General features: G+C 49.2%; 2 protein-coding genes across 2 annotated transcripts in view; one reads left to right on the top strand and one right to left on the bottom strand.

Annotated features, from left to right (window-relative positions):
- Nucleotides 1-4,408, top strand: part of RPS6KL1 (ribosomal protein S6 kinase like 1) — a 15,065-nt gene extending 10,657 nt beyond the window's left edge. The window contains exons 5-11 of the mRNA XM_012803454.2: nucleotides 28-75; nucleotides 422-554; nucleotides 1,310-1,921; nucleotides 2,307-2,396; nucleotides 2,561-2,643; nucleotides 3,908-4,003; nucleotides 4,298-4,408. Of these exons, the coding sequence (XP_012658908.1) occupies nucleotides 28-75; nucleotides 422-554; nucleotides 1,310-1,921; nucleotides 2,307-2,396; nucleotides 2,561-2,643; nucleotides 3,908-4,003; nucleotides 4,298-4,408 (1,173 nt within the window). The remainder of the gene's footprint in view (nucleotides 1-27; nucleotides 76-421; nucleotides 555-1,309; nucleotides 1,922-2,306; nucleotides 2,397-2,560; nucleotides 2,644-3,907; nucleotides 4,004-4,297) is intronic.
- A 3,801-nt stretch (nucleotides 4,409-8,209) lies between these two features.
- The window catches only part of DLST (dihydrolipoamide S-succinyltransferase), a 23,543-nt gene continuing 15,754 nt past the window's right edge, over nucleotides 8,210-15,998 (bottom strand). Inside the window, exons 11-15 of the mRNA XM_003786915.2 lie at nucleotides 15,276-15,406; nucleotides 13,756-13,829; nucleotides 12,485-12,568; nucleotides 11,908-12,075; nucleotides 8,210-9,798 (exon numbers count right to left, since the gene is read on the bottom strand). Of these exons, the coding sequence (XP_003786963.1) occupies nucleotides 9,664-9,798; nucleotides 11,908-12,075; nucleotides 12,485-12,568; nucleotides 13,756-13,829; nucleotides 15,276-15,406 (592 nt within the window). The 3' untranslated portion in view covers nucleotides 8,210-9,663. The remainder of the gene's footprint in view (nucleotides 9,799-11,907; nucleotides 12,076-12,484; nucleotides 12,569-13,755; nucleotides 13,830-15,275; nucleotides 15,407-15,998) is intronic.

Raw genomic sequence — 15,998 nt, 5'->3', positions numbered from 1 at the left:
TGACCAGTGCCTCCTGGACTTTGGCAGGTGCAGCTGGTCCAGGACCCAGCAACTGGAGGGACCTTCGTGGTGAAGGCAGGTGCCACCCAGCCCCTGCCATTATGCATTCCCTTGGGACTTTCTCTGAGCTCTTGGAAATCTCTACCCAGAACCTGCATCTGAAGCCTATGTCCCCTCCAAGTCCAAAAGCTGAGTGCTCTGCCTCAGAGGATGACCCCTGCCTTCCAGATAGACATACACACAGCCACATCCTTGGCCAGAGGGTGGAGGACCTGGGTTCTGAGGGGAAAGCAGAGGTGAAGGCCAGGTCAGGAACTGGGGGAGGCAGCTGCTCCTCAGGGTGGCTCCTACCCACCATCTAGATGTCCCTGAAACCACAGCCAGGATATTCCCTAATAGTCTCTGCCCTGTTCCCTCCCAGAGCCTTCCCCGGTGCCACGTGGCGAGCCGGGAGCGGCTGACCATCATCCCACATGGCATCCCCTACATGGCCAAGCTGCTGCGCTACTTTGTGAGCGAGGACTCCATCTTCCTGCACCTGGAGCACGTGCAAGGTGAGGGGGCCTGAGGGGCCCCTGCCAGTTCCTTTTGAGTATGGTCACCACCTATCCCCTTAATGCTGAGCCTTGGGGAGGGATGTAGCTTGCAGCAGAAATACAGCAGAGACCAGGGGACCCAGCCTTTCTGGAGGCTGACGGCAGATTAGGTTGCTGTGAGCCTCTGTGTCTGCTAAGGGGAAGGCCACATCCTGGGCAGGATGTCCACATCTAGGTGGGCCTGAGGGCATTTATGCAGCTGTCTGTGTCACCTGTCTCTGTCTCCAGTCTTGGCTCTTTTCATTTTTCTGGGCTGTACCCATCCCTCAGGATATCCCCCACATGGGATAGCGTGACTGAAGCTACAAACACAGGAACTGCATCTATAGCAGATATTGATTATACTGATAAATTTTAGAAAATGAGGTACACATCCTTGGGTCATGACATATAGTCATCACAGGTCTGTTCCCGGCTTTTAAATTTCTTTATACCAGTCTCCTTAAAAAATGTATAATATGTTGAACACTGGTAAACCCTTCACCCAAACCAAGGACATTGATAATACTTTACAGCTACTTGAGGTTAAGCATCTGTGGTGTGTCAGGTCTTGGGTGGAGGGGAGGAGAGGAACATTCCAGGCTGAAGGAGTGGAAGTGAAGGCAGAGGGTCTATGCCTAAGATAGAGGGGAGGCAAGACTGGGACAGGGATCTGGCATCCGAGCTCTTCTTCTCCCCATCCCCATACTCACCGTTCCCTCTGCATGGCCCAGGAGGCACTCTCTGGTCCCACCTGCTCTCCCAGGCGCACCACGGATATTCTGGGCTCAGGTCTGGCTCCACCCAGGAAAGGATGAAATTTCAGCTCAACTCCCACCTCAGCCTTCTGACTCCCGCACGGCTCCCCCTGGGCCAAACCCCCAGGCAGGACAGAATCTACCTGGAGCCTCCATGGACTTTTCAGAGCCTGCCCGCAGCCAAGGAGGCCCCATCCATCAGACCCCAGAGAGAAGCTAAAGGTGAACCGACAGCCAGGACCAGCACTTCTTGCTCCTTGGGACTTCCAAAGGCCTCTCATGGTCACCTGCACCTTCAAGCCAGGCGGGCAGGCCAAAGCTCAGACCCTAAGCCCCCTTGGGGGCTTTCTTGGGTTCGTGAGGGAGCCGACCGGGTACTGGGAGGCTGTGGTCAAGGCAGGATTCAGAGCCACCTGTCAATGTCAGTGGATGGGGCCAGCGAGGGGTGTGGCAGGACTGCCTGGAAGGTGAGGGAGGAGCAGGTGAAGCAGTGGGCAGCTGAGATGCTGGTGGCTCTGGAGGCATTGCACGAGCAGGGGGTGCTGTGCCAGGACCTCAACCCCCGGAACCTGCTCCTGGACAAGGCAGGTAGGTGCCCTGCCCTACCACTCAAGTGGGACACCCTTAATGCCTCCAGAAAGGGAATGAGAGCTCCCCAAAGCCAAGGGATCCTTAAGGTTGTCTGCTTCTCCCGCCCCCATCTGGCCTTTCACATGGGACTCTATGCCTGAGCCTACTGTCCAAGGCAGAGCTTGAAAACTAGCCCTTTCTCCCTGAGCCCAGGGCAGCAGCTCCTAGGAGTACCCCATGGTCTCTGGCCCTCAGGGGGCCATGCCCAGAGGAAACTCTGCCCACCACACCATTGGCTCCTGCTGGGAAAGCCCTGGGACCCCCTTACCCATGCCAGCTGCTCAGTGGTGGCCACCCTCAAATTTTTGTCCCACTTATTCCTCCCTATATACTGGATGAGAAGGTCACATCCGGCTTACGTATTTTGGCCAGTGGTCAGAAGTGGAGCCCCAGTGCTGCAGGGAGGCTGTGGACAACCTGTACAGTGCCCCAGGCAAGAAGCAAGGAGGGTCAGGGTGGCCCTGGATCTTGGGTGCCTTTGGGTGGGTTGAGCCTGGGGCCTGGGGATGACAGAGGGAGTGGGTGGTGTCTGGGTAGGATGAGAATAGAGAGGACCCTCTTGGGTAAGGCTGGGATGTGTGTGTTCTTGTTCTGCAGAGGTGGGTGGCATTTCTGAGCTGACTGAGGCCTGTGACTGGTGGAGCTTTGGGTCTCTACTATATGAACTGCTGACAGGAACGGTGAGTAGCTGGAGCAGGTGTAGAGCCCTGGTGGGTGCTACTGACTGGGGGATGGGCAGGGCTCAGGCTATCCAACCAGTGTCTGGGTAGAGGCTGCCTGGTTCTCTAAGACCTGGCCATTGGGCTGGGTGCCCTTCCAGCACAGCCATCCCCTGACCATGGATATACTTAGCGCCCCCACCATGGTAGTGGCTATAGCTAATGAGACTATCAACTTAGATGAGTGAGCTGAGTTGGGGTGGTCAAGGAAGGTTTCTAGGAGAGCCTGGGTCTAGGTTTGAAGGGAGTGTAAAATTTGACACAACTCTTCTTCCCTGGGAGGCTGCTGGATCCTTCCCTGGACCTCCTCTCCCCACTGCTCACTCTTCTGACCCACAACCTGTGGGGCTGTAACCCCTAGACCTTAGCTGCAGAACAGGAGATATGGACTGTTCTATCCAGGCCAGCAGCCACCCTGTCCAATGTGGGTCAACCCAGAACTCAGTTCCCCCCACCCCCACCCCGCACAGGATGATGGCCCTGCCATCTTCCCTGACTCTCTCCAGCACCCCCACAAGCTCAGTTCGCATATGAAACCATTTAAGTCAGGCAGCAAGGGAGTGCCACACTGCATTTGAGCAGGAAACAGCCAGAATGGGTGCAGTGTGACCTGAAGTCCAGATCTGGCCAGTCCTTCCGGGCTCCCTCCTGCTTTTGTCCCACAGCCCAGGGCTTCCGTAAATAACCCAGAGTGGCTCTCTGCTCCTGGTCTAGCACGACCCCTCCAGCCCAGTTTCTGGTCTTCCTGGGAGTTCCTTGAAGCTCATACTTACTTCCAGACTCTCCAAAGCTGCACCTTTCTGGGGTGTGGAGAGGTCCTACTCTCTTTTGGTGCCACACCCCTGTGTTGGCACTGATGATAGCATTCCATGGCCTGCTGTCCAGTGAGTAACTATGGAGATTTTTTTCTGTAAGGAGAAAAGTTCCAATGCTGCTCCCAATACAGTACCTGCCATAACTGAAACCTAGGATTGATGCTTCTAAGTTAAGGGCTGGACAGACCTGAGTTAAAACCCTGACCTCACCCAAGTTCCTTTGCCTGCGCCCGCTTCCCATCTTTGATGGCTAACAGGCCAAGTGCTTAGCAGCGTCTAGCATGAGATGCAAAGCACAAGGCAACGGTCATCATCATCCCCATGGGATGTGACAAGGGTGGGGTGGGGGTTCAGGGATACAGACTTTCTTGGGGATGTCTCTTCAGAGGCCCTTCCCTGTGTCTTCCCAGGCACTGTCCCAGAGCCACCCCTCAGGAATCCAGGCCCATACCCAGCTCCAGCTGCCAGAGTGGCTCAGTCGCCCAGCAGCCTCCTTGCTGACTGAGGTGAGATGGAGCCTGGCCTAGAGGAGGCAGCTGCTTGGCCTAAGGGTAGGGGGTCGGGGGGTGAACTGGGTGTAAACTATGTATATTTCATACTCAGTGTCTGATGTGGGTGCAGGAAGGGCATAGGAACAGGAAATTTCTATGTGGTGGTAGCCAAACACCACCATGTCCCCCATAGTAAAACTGGGTTGATTGGCTGGTAAGGAACAAGCCCCCTAGGAGCCAAGGTGATGGGTGGGTATCCCTGGAATGGAGAAGGCCTGCCCAGAGAGCTGACCAGGACTCCCTCTACAGTTGCTGCAGTTCGATCCGCACCGGCGCCTGGGTACTAGAGATGGCGGTGTCAACAAGCTCAAGTCCCACCCCTTTTTCAGAACTATCCAGTGGAGCAAACTGGTGGGGTAAGAGGGGCTGAACCAGTGATGGGAAGCAGCTGGTCTGGGTCTCCTCTCTTCTGTCACTCTAGAGAGGCTTTGATCAATGGGCTTCAGGTGAAGAATGTAGGCCAGCTGCCTTTCCTGCCCGGCTCCCCCTAGGCCTCAGGGGTGATTACTGCCATTGGCCAAGAAGGGCTACCTCCCCAAGAAATGGAGGAATGGCAGTGAGGCTCACCCTGCTCAGCAGCCCACACCTTCCACCTAGTCAACAGACACCTGTTGGGCACATGCCTTGTACCTTCAACATGGACCTACCACATTAAAGCGTGCCTTCTGTAGCGTTGGCTCTGAACTGCTGACCACCTGCTGAGCCTACCTGAGGTTTTGTGACTCACTGCCATGTTGTGCCCTATTTGGACCATCTCCAGAGACTAATCTCAGGATAGTGATCCACTGTTTCAGTGGCTCCAAACCAGGCTGTCCTGGCTGGTTATCTTAGTAATGCAACTAGTGGGCCCCTTCCACCAGAAGCTGTTCCACAGGGGGTGGAGAGGCTGGGAAGGAACCCCACTCCTGACTAGGGCCCCTGTCTTGTGATTTCAGACTTTGGACAGTAAAAAGAATGGTGGGGCGGGAACAGGAGAGGGCAGGCAGGGTAGGGGGAGGGAAAGCACAGCTCTGCTACTGAGAATAAGCTTGAAAACAGAATAAAGAATTCTTTTCCCCAGGTGGCCCACCCGTGTATGTGTGCGTGGGGGGCTCCTGCTCCGGGGGTCTGAGAGGACATAGCAATTCAGCCTAGGTTGAAGCAGCTAAGACTCATGCCCATTAGGATTCCCTTCTCAGGCTACTGTTCTGCTTACCATTCTGCACTTTAGTCTTGAGGTTCCATTAAATCACCACCCACTGTGACTTCATACCCTTTTGGAGTAAGAAACCACAAAACACATGGAACAGTTACCCACACTCTTAGCCAGAAGAAAGATGTTTCTGGCTCTTAAGAACTGGTGTGTGTGGCTAGGCACCTATGGCTCAAGTGGCTAAGGTGCCAGCCACATACACCTAAGTGACAGGCCTAATCCAGCCAGGGCCTGCCAAACAACAATGATAGCTGCAACCAAAAAAAAAAAAAAAAAAAGTAGCTGGGTGTTATGGCAGGAGCCTGTAGTCCCAGCTACTTGGGAGGCAGAGGCAGGAGAATTGCTTGAGCCCAGGAGGTAGAGGTTGCTGTGAGCTATGATACCAGGCACTCTACTCAGGGCAACAGCCTGAGGCTATGTCTCAAAAAAAAAAAGAACTGGTGTGAGTAGTTACCCTAATCTCCCCCAGTTTTGGGGGCTCCTCTCCAGTCTCACAAGGCAACGGTCATCATCACTCACTAGGCTGTGGCACCTGAGAAACTTCCACTACTGCCTCCAGATCCTTTCCTGCCAATCTGTCACCACCAGGTGGCACCTCTGACACGGTTCATCAGTCTGGCTCTGAAGGCCCAACTCTTAGCCTAGAGACTGGTACCCTGGGGATCACGCCTCAGGACAACTCTGGAGGCACACAGCACCAGAGAAAGCGCAGCCTTTGTGTGAGTCTTTGTGCTCCATGTCCTGGCTTTCCCTGTCCCCCCAGTATAGTTTGCTCTTGCCTGTAGCATCCCTGGTTCATTAATGTGATGAGCAGCCTATAGTTTAGGGCAGATTGGAAGGCTCCCCCAGAGAAGCTCCATCAAAGTCAAGAATGACCTTGGAGCCTGCTAGGAGGTTAGAAGCAGGACTGGAGGTGAGTGGCATTCCCACCCCCAACTCCTGCCCCTACAGAGTATCCCTAGGCTTCAGGAGAAGTGGCCGGCGGGGGATGGTACTGAGCTCTATGGAAAATAGGAAGTGGGGGATGGTACTGAGAAAATAGGAAGAGAAGCCTGGGAAGAGGGTCATGGTGCCTCAGGGGAATACTAGTATAATCCTCAAATTAACACCTTGATATAGACAAAGTTCCTAAGAAGAGTAAAGCTGTAAGAGCTTAAGATACAACCTAGTCACAGCCTGTGAGCAGATTCACAAGCTGGTGTTCCTTTAGGTATACTCCCCAAGTCAGGCCAGACTATGTCCCTCCTGGGTCTCATCCATCCAACACACACTGCACATCAGCACTGTTAGGCCCCGAGTTCAGAACCTGTGGTTTCAGCACTGATAGGGCTTAGAGTTGACTAACCTTTTGGAAAAAAAAAAAAAAAAAAGGGACAACATCTACTCTATAAGTTTACTAGAGAAATTAAAGCTTCTAACACCAAGCCCTGGACCTAACATGTAATTCTAAAGTTCCTACTTTCATCGAACCCAATTCTTTTCTCTACCTATAAGTTCTAGTTCTACCCTCTGAGACCCACTTCCTTCCCACAACAGACCTTCAGTGAGGGATGAGCAGTGAGTCAGTGGACAGCAACTATGTATGGAAAGCAACAGCTATGTTTCAACTGGAAAGCCATCTTGAATGTTACTTGGGAGTCAGTCTAGGTTAGCCACCAACCCTGTCCATTCACCCTCCCAGACCACTGCTCCTAGGGGACAATCTACCCTCATTTATTCAAACAGACTTTGAGTATCCTGATACACATGTAGCAGTCAAATCCAAATGAAATTATGAGATGCCCCACACCTCCCCAACCCATTCCAGAAATAAAGCAAGCCCTACCACCACAAAAATGCAAATATCTGCTGGTGTTTTAGAAGAGCTTCATAAAGGTGAGGACCCCAATTTCTCTTCAAGAGTACGGCTAATAGGCTCAAAGGGCTCACTGGAAGGAAGCAAGGGACTAAGACAATTATGCCTTCCTGACTGGCAATCAGGGTTCTACCTTTGTCAAATTAATACCTCAGTTAACTTCAAAAGAATGGGAGCTCAGAGCCTGTAGCACAGTGGTTATGGTGCCAGCCACATACAGAGGTTGGCGGTTTCGAACCCAGCATGGGCCAGCTAAAGGACAACAACTACAACCAAAAATGGCTGGGCAATGCAGTGGGCACCTGTAGTCCTAGCTACCTGGGAGGCTGAGGTAAGATAATCACTTAAGCCCAAGAGTTTGAGGTTGCTGTGAACTGTAATAACACAGTACTCTACCAAAGGCAACATAGTGAGACGCTGTCTCAAAAAAAAAAAAAAAAAGTATGAGATATCTCCAGATAAGGGATGGGACATTATGTGGCTTTCAATGTGCTAATGAAAACCATCTGGTGGCAGGAGCCCAGTGGCTCCTGCCTGCTATCCTGTTATCCTTCACCTCCAGGAGGTGAAGGTGAGTGGACTGCCTGAGCTCACAGGTTCAAGACCAGCCTGAGCAAGAGCAAGACCCCATCCCTAAAAAAATTTTTAAAACCTGATACAAGATTATTTGAGCCCAAGAGTTTGAAGTTACCATGAGCTATGAAGCCACAGCACTCTACCAAGGGTGACAAAGTAAGATTGTCTCAGCTCGGCGCCTGTGGCTCAAGTGGCTAAGGTGCCAGCCACCTAAGGTGGTGGGTTTGAATCCAACCCGGGCCTGCCAAAACAATGATGGCTGCAACCAAAAAAAAAAATAGCCAGGCATTGTGGCGAGTGCCTGTGGTCCCAGCTACTTGGGAGGCTGAGGCAGGAGACTCACTTGAGCCCAGGAGTTGGAGGTTGCTGTGAGCTGTGATGCCACAGCACTCTACCCAGGGGGACAGCTTGAGGCTCTGTCTCAAAAATAAAACAGTAAGACTCAAAACAAACAAAAAACCCCAACCATCTGGAACAACAGTGCTGGGGGACTTACAGAAGCTCAGTAACCAAAAGGAACACATATGCAGGAACCCTGTTTGAGAACATTTGCCCTTTAATTTGCATTTAAAACCAGTTTCTTTAAATATTTTAGTTACAAGTTCTGATAGTGAAGATATAGCAGATGCTGCAGGCACTCAGTATTGGCTTCCCCTTCCCCCCTCCCTCCACCCCAGGCCTTGCTTCTTGGCTCAAGATACAAAAGGGCACTCTACACTAACTAATGGCCCTAGTGTCAAGTGTCAGCAGCCTCAGGCCTGGATGCAGGTGGATACAAAGACATGAATCTCAGTAGCTTTCATAACAAGATTCTTGCATTTAACCATCCTCCAAGGAATTCCAATGATTGCGCCCAAACCTAAGGGCAGTGCCTTAGAGATGACTAAAGCCGTTTTACCACTGTGTACTAACACCTTGAGGCTGGTCTCTACCATAGTCCATCCTCCCCCAGACCTGTGCCCTGCAGAGGAAGAGCCAAGGCTCTGCTCCTTCGGGCTAGAACGCAGGAAGGAACAGAACCACCTCTTCAGTCTACTTGCTTATACCAATTTGAATTTAAAAGCTCAAGTCAACCTGAGCCAGTCCAAAGGAGGCCTCCCTCCCAAGTCTCTACCAGGATCCCTGTGCTCCATCCTACTGCCATGATGTGCTAGAATCTGTTCTAAGTGAGAACAATGTGCTAGAATGATTCTTAGCAGCCTGGAAAGGGTTTGGAAAGGGTTGGCACAACTGTAGCAATGTGTGATTGTGCCAAATGAACCTTTCTGGTGTGAACCTATGATGGAGAGTGAGGGCAGGCCTGGGCTCTGCTCCCATCTATGTTTACAACATATGACCTCATGGTACCTCTGCCCCTCCCCCGACTCAACATCCCTCCCTCGCCCACCCAGATCCCCTGGCCTGTGCTTCCTGGAAGAGGTAGAAGAGGCATCTTGAAGTCAGTGACAGCTGAGAATGAAGGTGCCGTTTAAGAAGCAAAGCAGCACCTCTTCACCTGTGTTCGATACCTCCACACAGGTGGAATCAAGTGAGAATGTGCACAGGCAGGGCAGGGGCTGCTGGGAGCTTGGGAGGCACAGCATCCTCCTAGGTGTCTCTGGAGAGCAGACAAAAGATAGAGACGTAACCACATGGTCCCTGGTGGTTTCTCTCTAGTATACTGGTACTGGGGAGAAGCAAACTCAACTTTGCAGAGTGCTGATTGAAGAAAGGCAGGAATATTAATGAGCATCCATTGAGGCACTCTCTCTCTCTCAAGCCCAAGGAAGTAAGATATTTGGGGGTAAGAGATGGGTACAGAGAGGGAGAGAGCCTGGCAGGAACACCAAGAAAAGACCTGCAACTGCTGGTTAGATAGTGCCCTGCTTCCTTGATTGAGGCCAACAGCATGTGCCTGCCTGTCACCAGGCTAACCTGGGACCGATAAGGGGGCAGGGAGAAGATTGGTTTTCAGTTCCTGCATGACCAATTTGTAGGGCATGTGGCTTCCTCCTAAAGGTCCAGAAGGAGGACTCTAGGATCCTCTACTGCTGCCTTGATTTTGCGAAGGAAGGTCACAGCCTCTCTGCCGTCAATCAGCCGGTGATCGTAAGTCAGTGCCACGTACATCATGGGCCGAACCTCCACCTAAGGAGAGGAGAGGTCAAAAGTTCTCTCTTCAGCAGGTTAGAGAAAGCCCTGCTGGAGAAGATGAGCAAGTATGGCCTGTAAGAAAGTTTAGTCCAGAGCTTTTCCTACTGATGCTGCCACTGGATACTGACATTTTACATACTAAGCCCCAGCCTTATTCTCAATCCAAAGCTTTCCCATTCAGAAACAAAGTTTAACCAATGAAAGTCTCCTCACCTCCTCATGACTCCCTTTATATTTTTCTTAATTTTTGATTTTTTTTAAGACAGAGTCTTAAGCTGTTGCCCTGGGTAGATTGCCACTACATCACAGCTTATAGCAACCTCAAACTCTTGGGCTTAACCAATTCTCTTGCCTCAGCCTCCCAAGTAGCTGGGACTATAGGCACCCACCACAACACCTGGCTATTTTTCTTGTTGTAATTGTCAGGCAATTTGTGTTGTTTGGCAGGCCTGGGCTGGATTTGAACCTGCCAGCTCTAGTGTATGTGGCTGGGGCCCTAGCCGCTGAGCTACAGGTGCGAAGCCTTTTAATTTTTTTTGAGACAAAGTCTCACTTTGTTACACTCGGAGTGCCATCGCATCATAGCTGATAGCAACCTCAGACTCTTGCGCTCAAGCGATTCTCCTGCCTCAGCCTCCCAAGTATTTGGGACTACAGGCACCCGCCACAACACCTGGCTATTTTTAGAGACAAGGTCTCACTCTGGCTCAGGATAGTCTCAAACCTGTGAGTTCAGGCAAAAAATCACCTGCCTTGGCCTCCCAGAGTGCAGAGATTATAGGCATGAGCCACTGCACCTGCCCCTTCATGACTGCCTTTAAAAAACAAGAAATAGGGCAGTGCCTGTGGCTCAGTGGGTAGGGTGCTGGCCCCACATACCGAGGGTGGCAGGTTTGAACCCGCTCCTGGTCAGCTAAAACAGCAGTGGCAACTGCAACAAAAAATAGACGGGCGTTGTGGTAGGTGCTTATAGTTCCAGATACTTGGGATGCTGAGAGAAGAGAATTGTTTAAGCCCAAAGAGTTGGAGGTTGCTGTGAGCTGTGACACCATGGGACTCTACTGAGGGCGACAGAGTGAGACTGTCTCAAAAAACAAACGAAAAATAAACTCTTCCTTCTAATTTATCTGTTGCCTACAGAGGTGGTTTTCCCTTCAGTTCTGGATACATACAGTTGCTTCTTTGGGGTTATAATTAAAAGAAAAGTTAACCCAGGGTATACAAATTCTCTGAAATTATATGCAAATGTAGGTAATGGAGGCCTTTTCTGAGAGATCTATGGATTTTGGATTCACAAAGGAGTTAGTGACCCCAAAAGATTCTAAACCCAAAAAGCTCATGCCTATAATCCCAGCACTTTGGGAGGTCAAAGTAAGTTCACTTGAGCCTAGCAATTTGAGACCAGCCTGGGCAACAAAGCCAGACCTTGTCTCTAAAAATTAGCAGGGTACGGTGGCACATGCCTATAGTTCCAACTACTTGGAAGGCTGAGGCAGGTTAATCACCTGAGCCCAGGAGCTTAAGGTTACAATGAGCTATGATCGTACACGACTGCATTCCAGCCTGGGTAACAGAGTGAGACTCTGTCTCAGAAAATAAAAAATAAAACCCAAAACAAAAACCTCCCCCCCAAACATAAAGCCACAAGCACAAAAAAACTTCCTACCAACTTATCTTCTAAGAGGCAGTTCAAGCCCCTTTCACTTCATTCCCTCAACTCCCAGAGAACCTCTAAGCTTTATCATAGACTGCTGTGCATCACTGGACTCTTTCCCAGGGGCAAGAAACCATCTAAATAGTACAACCCACTCCCTACAGCCCCTAGACAATGGCACTTGCTGACCGGCTCCCGATGAAGGAACATGCCTTCTCAGCTCAGGGTAGCTCTCCTTGTGTAAGTCTGGGATGGGATCTGAGAATTTGCATTTCTAACAGGTTCCCAGATGATCCACAGACCGTACGTAATTTAAGATTTGGTGCTTTAGCTACTAACTAGGAACTAAGAAATGGAACTGAGGTCTGAAAATTACAGTGACCATTTTATAATGAGATTTCCTGCTCATTACCACCGGCCACTAGGACTCTAGAAATGATGGTTCCTACCTTGCCTCCCACGGCCACTGGCCTATCGAAGATGCCATGCATGCCCAGGATGGCAGACTGAGGGGGGTTGATAATGGGTGTTCCGAAGAGTGAGCCAAACACGCCTCCATTGCTAATGGTGAAAGTACCACCATCCATATCTTCAATGGCAAGTTCATTCTTTCGGGCCTAAAAACATATTTCATAATTAAAATATTAAGCCAACTCAGTTTCTTTCATCCAAAAATCTTGCATCAGTAGTGTAAGCTGTAACTTCACATGACAGTTGTTCAGCTGAGGTGACTGACTAGTGCTTCAGAGCAAAGGCATAATTCCATAAAGTTGAGCACTTCAAAGAGGATCTTTTCTTTTTCAGTGGGTCTCATTTGACAAGATTTCAGTCCCAAGAGCATAGTAAGCTCCCCCAGATATCTGTACTTAGCTTTTACAGGACCTGCCTTCCTCAGGGGCTACGAGCTTCTCACAGAAGCCAGTGAGGCTCCAGTTCCATGAGTACTGCTTACCTGTGAGCCCCACCTCCCGCAGGCTCTGCTCCCTCCCCTGCCCCAGCCCAGACACAGGCTTCTTTCCACTTTACCTTCTCCCCCAGTTCACTGATGGTCCGTTCAATGTCTGCATAATTCATAGCTTCTACGTTCCTGATGACAGGAACCACCAGACCCTGAGGGGAGCGAAAAGCTGTTTCAATTGCCAATAGTCCAGTTACAACTCCTTTCATTCCAAGTCAGTGGCATCCTCCCCTCGGAATACCTTCATCACTCAATGTGATTAACAGAAAACTTACAATATTTAGCTTGATGTTAAAAGATCTTAGTATAGCTTAAAAAAAAAAAAAGAGGTTAGTTTTACTAACTCCCTTCTAAAAATATAAAATTATAGAAATGCTTTCTCCTGTGTATTCTGCCTTTTTAATTTTTTTTTTTTTTAGAGAGACTGGAGTGCAGTGGCCCAATCATAACTTGTTGGAACCCTGAATTCCTGAGCTCAAGTGATCCTCCTACCTTAGCCTTCTGAGTAGCTGAGATCACAGGCATTTGCCTTCCCCATACTTGTTTTTAATTTTTTGTAGAGACAGGGTCTAGTCATGTTACCCAGGTTGGTCTCAAACTTCTAACCTCAAGTGATCCTCCTGCATTGGCCTTCCAAGTTCTGGGATTATAGATATCAGCTGGTCTCATCTGCTTTTCTTTCTTTTTTCTTTAAAAGACAAAAAGCTGCTCTCAGCTTGGGCACGGTGACTCATACCTGTAATCCTAGCACTCTGGGAAGGCGAGGCATGTGGATTGCTTGAACTCACAAGTTCAAGATCAGCCTGAGCAAGAGCAAGATCCCAATTCTAAAAATAACCAGGTGTTGTGTCAGGTGCCTATAGTTCCAGCTACTCAGGAGGCTGAGGCAAGAGAACTGCTTGTGCTGAAGAATTTAAGGTTGCTGTGAGCTGTGATGACACGGCACTCTACCAAGGGCAACAAAGTGAGACTCTCTCAAAACAAAAGCTATTCTATCACCTAGGCGAGAGAGCAATAGGGTCATCATAGGTCACTGCAACCTCATTTTAAACTTCTGGGCTCAAGCAATTCACCCGCCTCAGCCTCCCAAGTAGTTGGGACTACCAGTGCACCAGCTAATTTTTCTATTTTTAGTAGAGACGGGGTCTCACTCTTGGTCAAGTTGGTCTTGAACTTGTGACCTTAAAAGATCTTCCCACCTCGGTCTCCCAGAGTGCTAGGATTATAGGCACAAGCCATATTGCCCAGCCTGATCTGCTTCTTTACCCAGATACAGTGAGGGTGTAAGGTCAGTGCTCTCCACCTCCTGTGAGGGTGTAAGGTCAGTGCTCCAACATACCCGTGGGGTGGCCACTGCAACACTGATGTCGATATAATCCCTATACACCACTTCTTTGGTTGCATCGTCAATCACTGTGAGAGAAAAACACATGTTATAACAACTCCCCAAGCTAAGGCTAATCAGGTAATATTTGCATTAACAGAGTCAAAATCTTCAGTGCTTGATACAGTGTAGGCTGACCAATCAACGTGAAACTGCATTATGAATAGCAATTGGCACTCCACATACTCCCATCCCAACCAAGTGAGTGTCTCCCAAGTCCTCTACCTGAGCCCAAGAACAGAAGCATCCATTTCTTTGGCAGCCCTCACAAGGGCTCAAAACATTTGTTTACACAGGATAGGTATGCACTAGGATCTTGTAAACTAGCCCTACTTAAGCCCTCTCTTAGCAGGGAATGTCTAAAGTTAACAAGTACACCAAAAGGGGCAAATTTGCAAAGGAAAGAGGGTGTAAGGATGCCCCCCATTCTGCTTTCCATTCTCAAGGAGAGGAGGGAAGGAGAGCCAGGAGGAAGTAGGGCAGTCTGACTTTAAACATGTTACCTTGAGAAATGGCAAATCAAGAGTTGAAAATTTACATCTAGCACTTATGGGAAAATAAAGGCTTGGGAATCTTTTCCATGGAAACAAAGCCTATGCTATGCTATTAGAGAAGATACCAGGAAAGCACGTAAAGTAAAGAAAGACCAAGAGAACTTTGAGAGAGGCCCACATGTATGGACAGGCAGGGTGGGGAGGAGGGGTTACTCAAAAAGACAGAGCCAGGCAGGAAGGCACGAGAAGAACAGGAAAAACAAAAATAGGTATACATTTGAGCAAAACAAAGACAGCCTCTCTCCTCGCCTACAGCACACAACTCAGTGGGAGGAACTAGGGTTTGTATGTCTAGACTCTTAGGGCCCTGACAGTGCTGACGATTGTGAGAGTGTCACTGTCCCCTTTCTAATCTTTCAGGGAACATAGAAGCATCTCAAAAAGAAAAAAAGTGCTTATTAGGTCAACACTATGTCAATGACGTAGGTGAGGAAAAAGGAAAGAAAACAATCACCAAGTCCACGAAAGAGAGGCCAAGTCCAAAGTTTCCTTCCCCGTGAGGCCTATTGACCTGAGATCAAAGATCACCCTGCAGCCAACACCAGGTATGGAAGTCAGGATCCAAGATAACAGGTCCGTGGGGTGGGGCTGGGGTGAAGGGCAGCTGAACACGAGCTTCCACTCTGACGTAAGATAGCCCCAAAACTGGGGCTGCCAGTTTTGGTCTGCCCCAAAACTGCTTGCTGCCAGTGCAGCTGCCAAGCTGTGCCCTGGAAGAGAAGCTATTGTGCACAGCTGGTGAGAAGAAAGTAATCGTGATGCCATTTCAGAAAGGTGAATCAGGAATCCCTGGAGAAGATATTCATATTTCCACAGGTATGAAATAAACAGCCTCGGTCTACTGACCTCCCAAATATGGGAGATCTGTGTTCATATCCCTACCTCCTAGGACCACTGCAACTCTGCACACAAGAAACTCACCTGCATTTACAACAGGCTGCTCCTGCAAAGCAAAGGCTGAAGCCTTCACAAATGCTGACATAAAGCCTAGTTTGAGGTTGTGTTTCTTCAGAAAAGCATCTTTGTGCCGAGCCCGCATCTCCTGGATATTACTGTAAAAACATTACAAAGCAAACTGACCACAAACAAAGCCTTAATGTTGACTTTCATATGGGTTTCTAACTCCATGTACACAATTGAGTTAAGCCTTTCTCTTACTCTGTACCCATCTACCTTAGTTCAAGTTTTGAAATAGCCGACTAGAGGTCAACACAATAACCTTATTCTTTTATAAAAATTGGATATAAAGGAATCGGGTCCGATCTGTCTTCAAAGCAGGTTGAGCCCTTTACAGGACTCCTTCATGTTCTTTTAAGTCACAAATTCTGTGACATATATGAACAAGAGATTAGCACAACATCCTTCCCTGGATGAGAAAATTGTGAGCTATCCAGCCTGGAAACAGAAAATGTTTTAAAGCATAAAAGTCTATAAAATAAGCAATATTCTTTTTATTTCTTGCTAGCTTTCTTTTTTATTGTGTTAAGACATTTATATTCTACTTTTAGAAAGATTCACTTGTATCCTTGTAAGATAAACCATAGAGATGATCCCTCAAATCATCTTCCCTCCACCCATCCATCCCCCCCCTTCCCATATTCTTAGGCTATAATTAGGTTATAGCTTTCATATGAAAGCTATAAA

Source organism: Otolemur garnettii, unplaced genomic scaffold (assembly GCF_000181295.1).
Source record: "Otolemur garnettii isolate 467f Iridium unplaced genomic scaffold, OtoGar3 scaffold00020, whole genome shotgun sequence".
NCBI lineage: Eukaryota > Metazoa > Chordata > Mammalia > Primates > Galagidae > Otolemur > Otolemur garnettii.
Note: the sequence above shows the minus strand (reverse complement) of the source record. Positions and strands in the feature narration are given on the sequence as shown.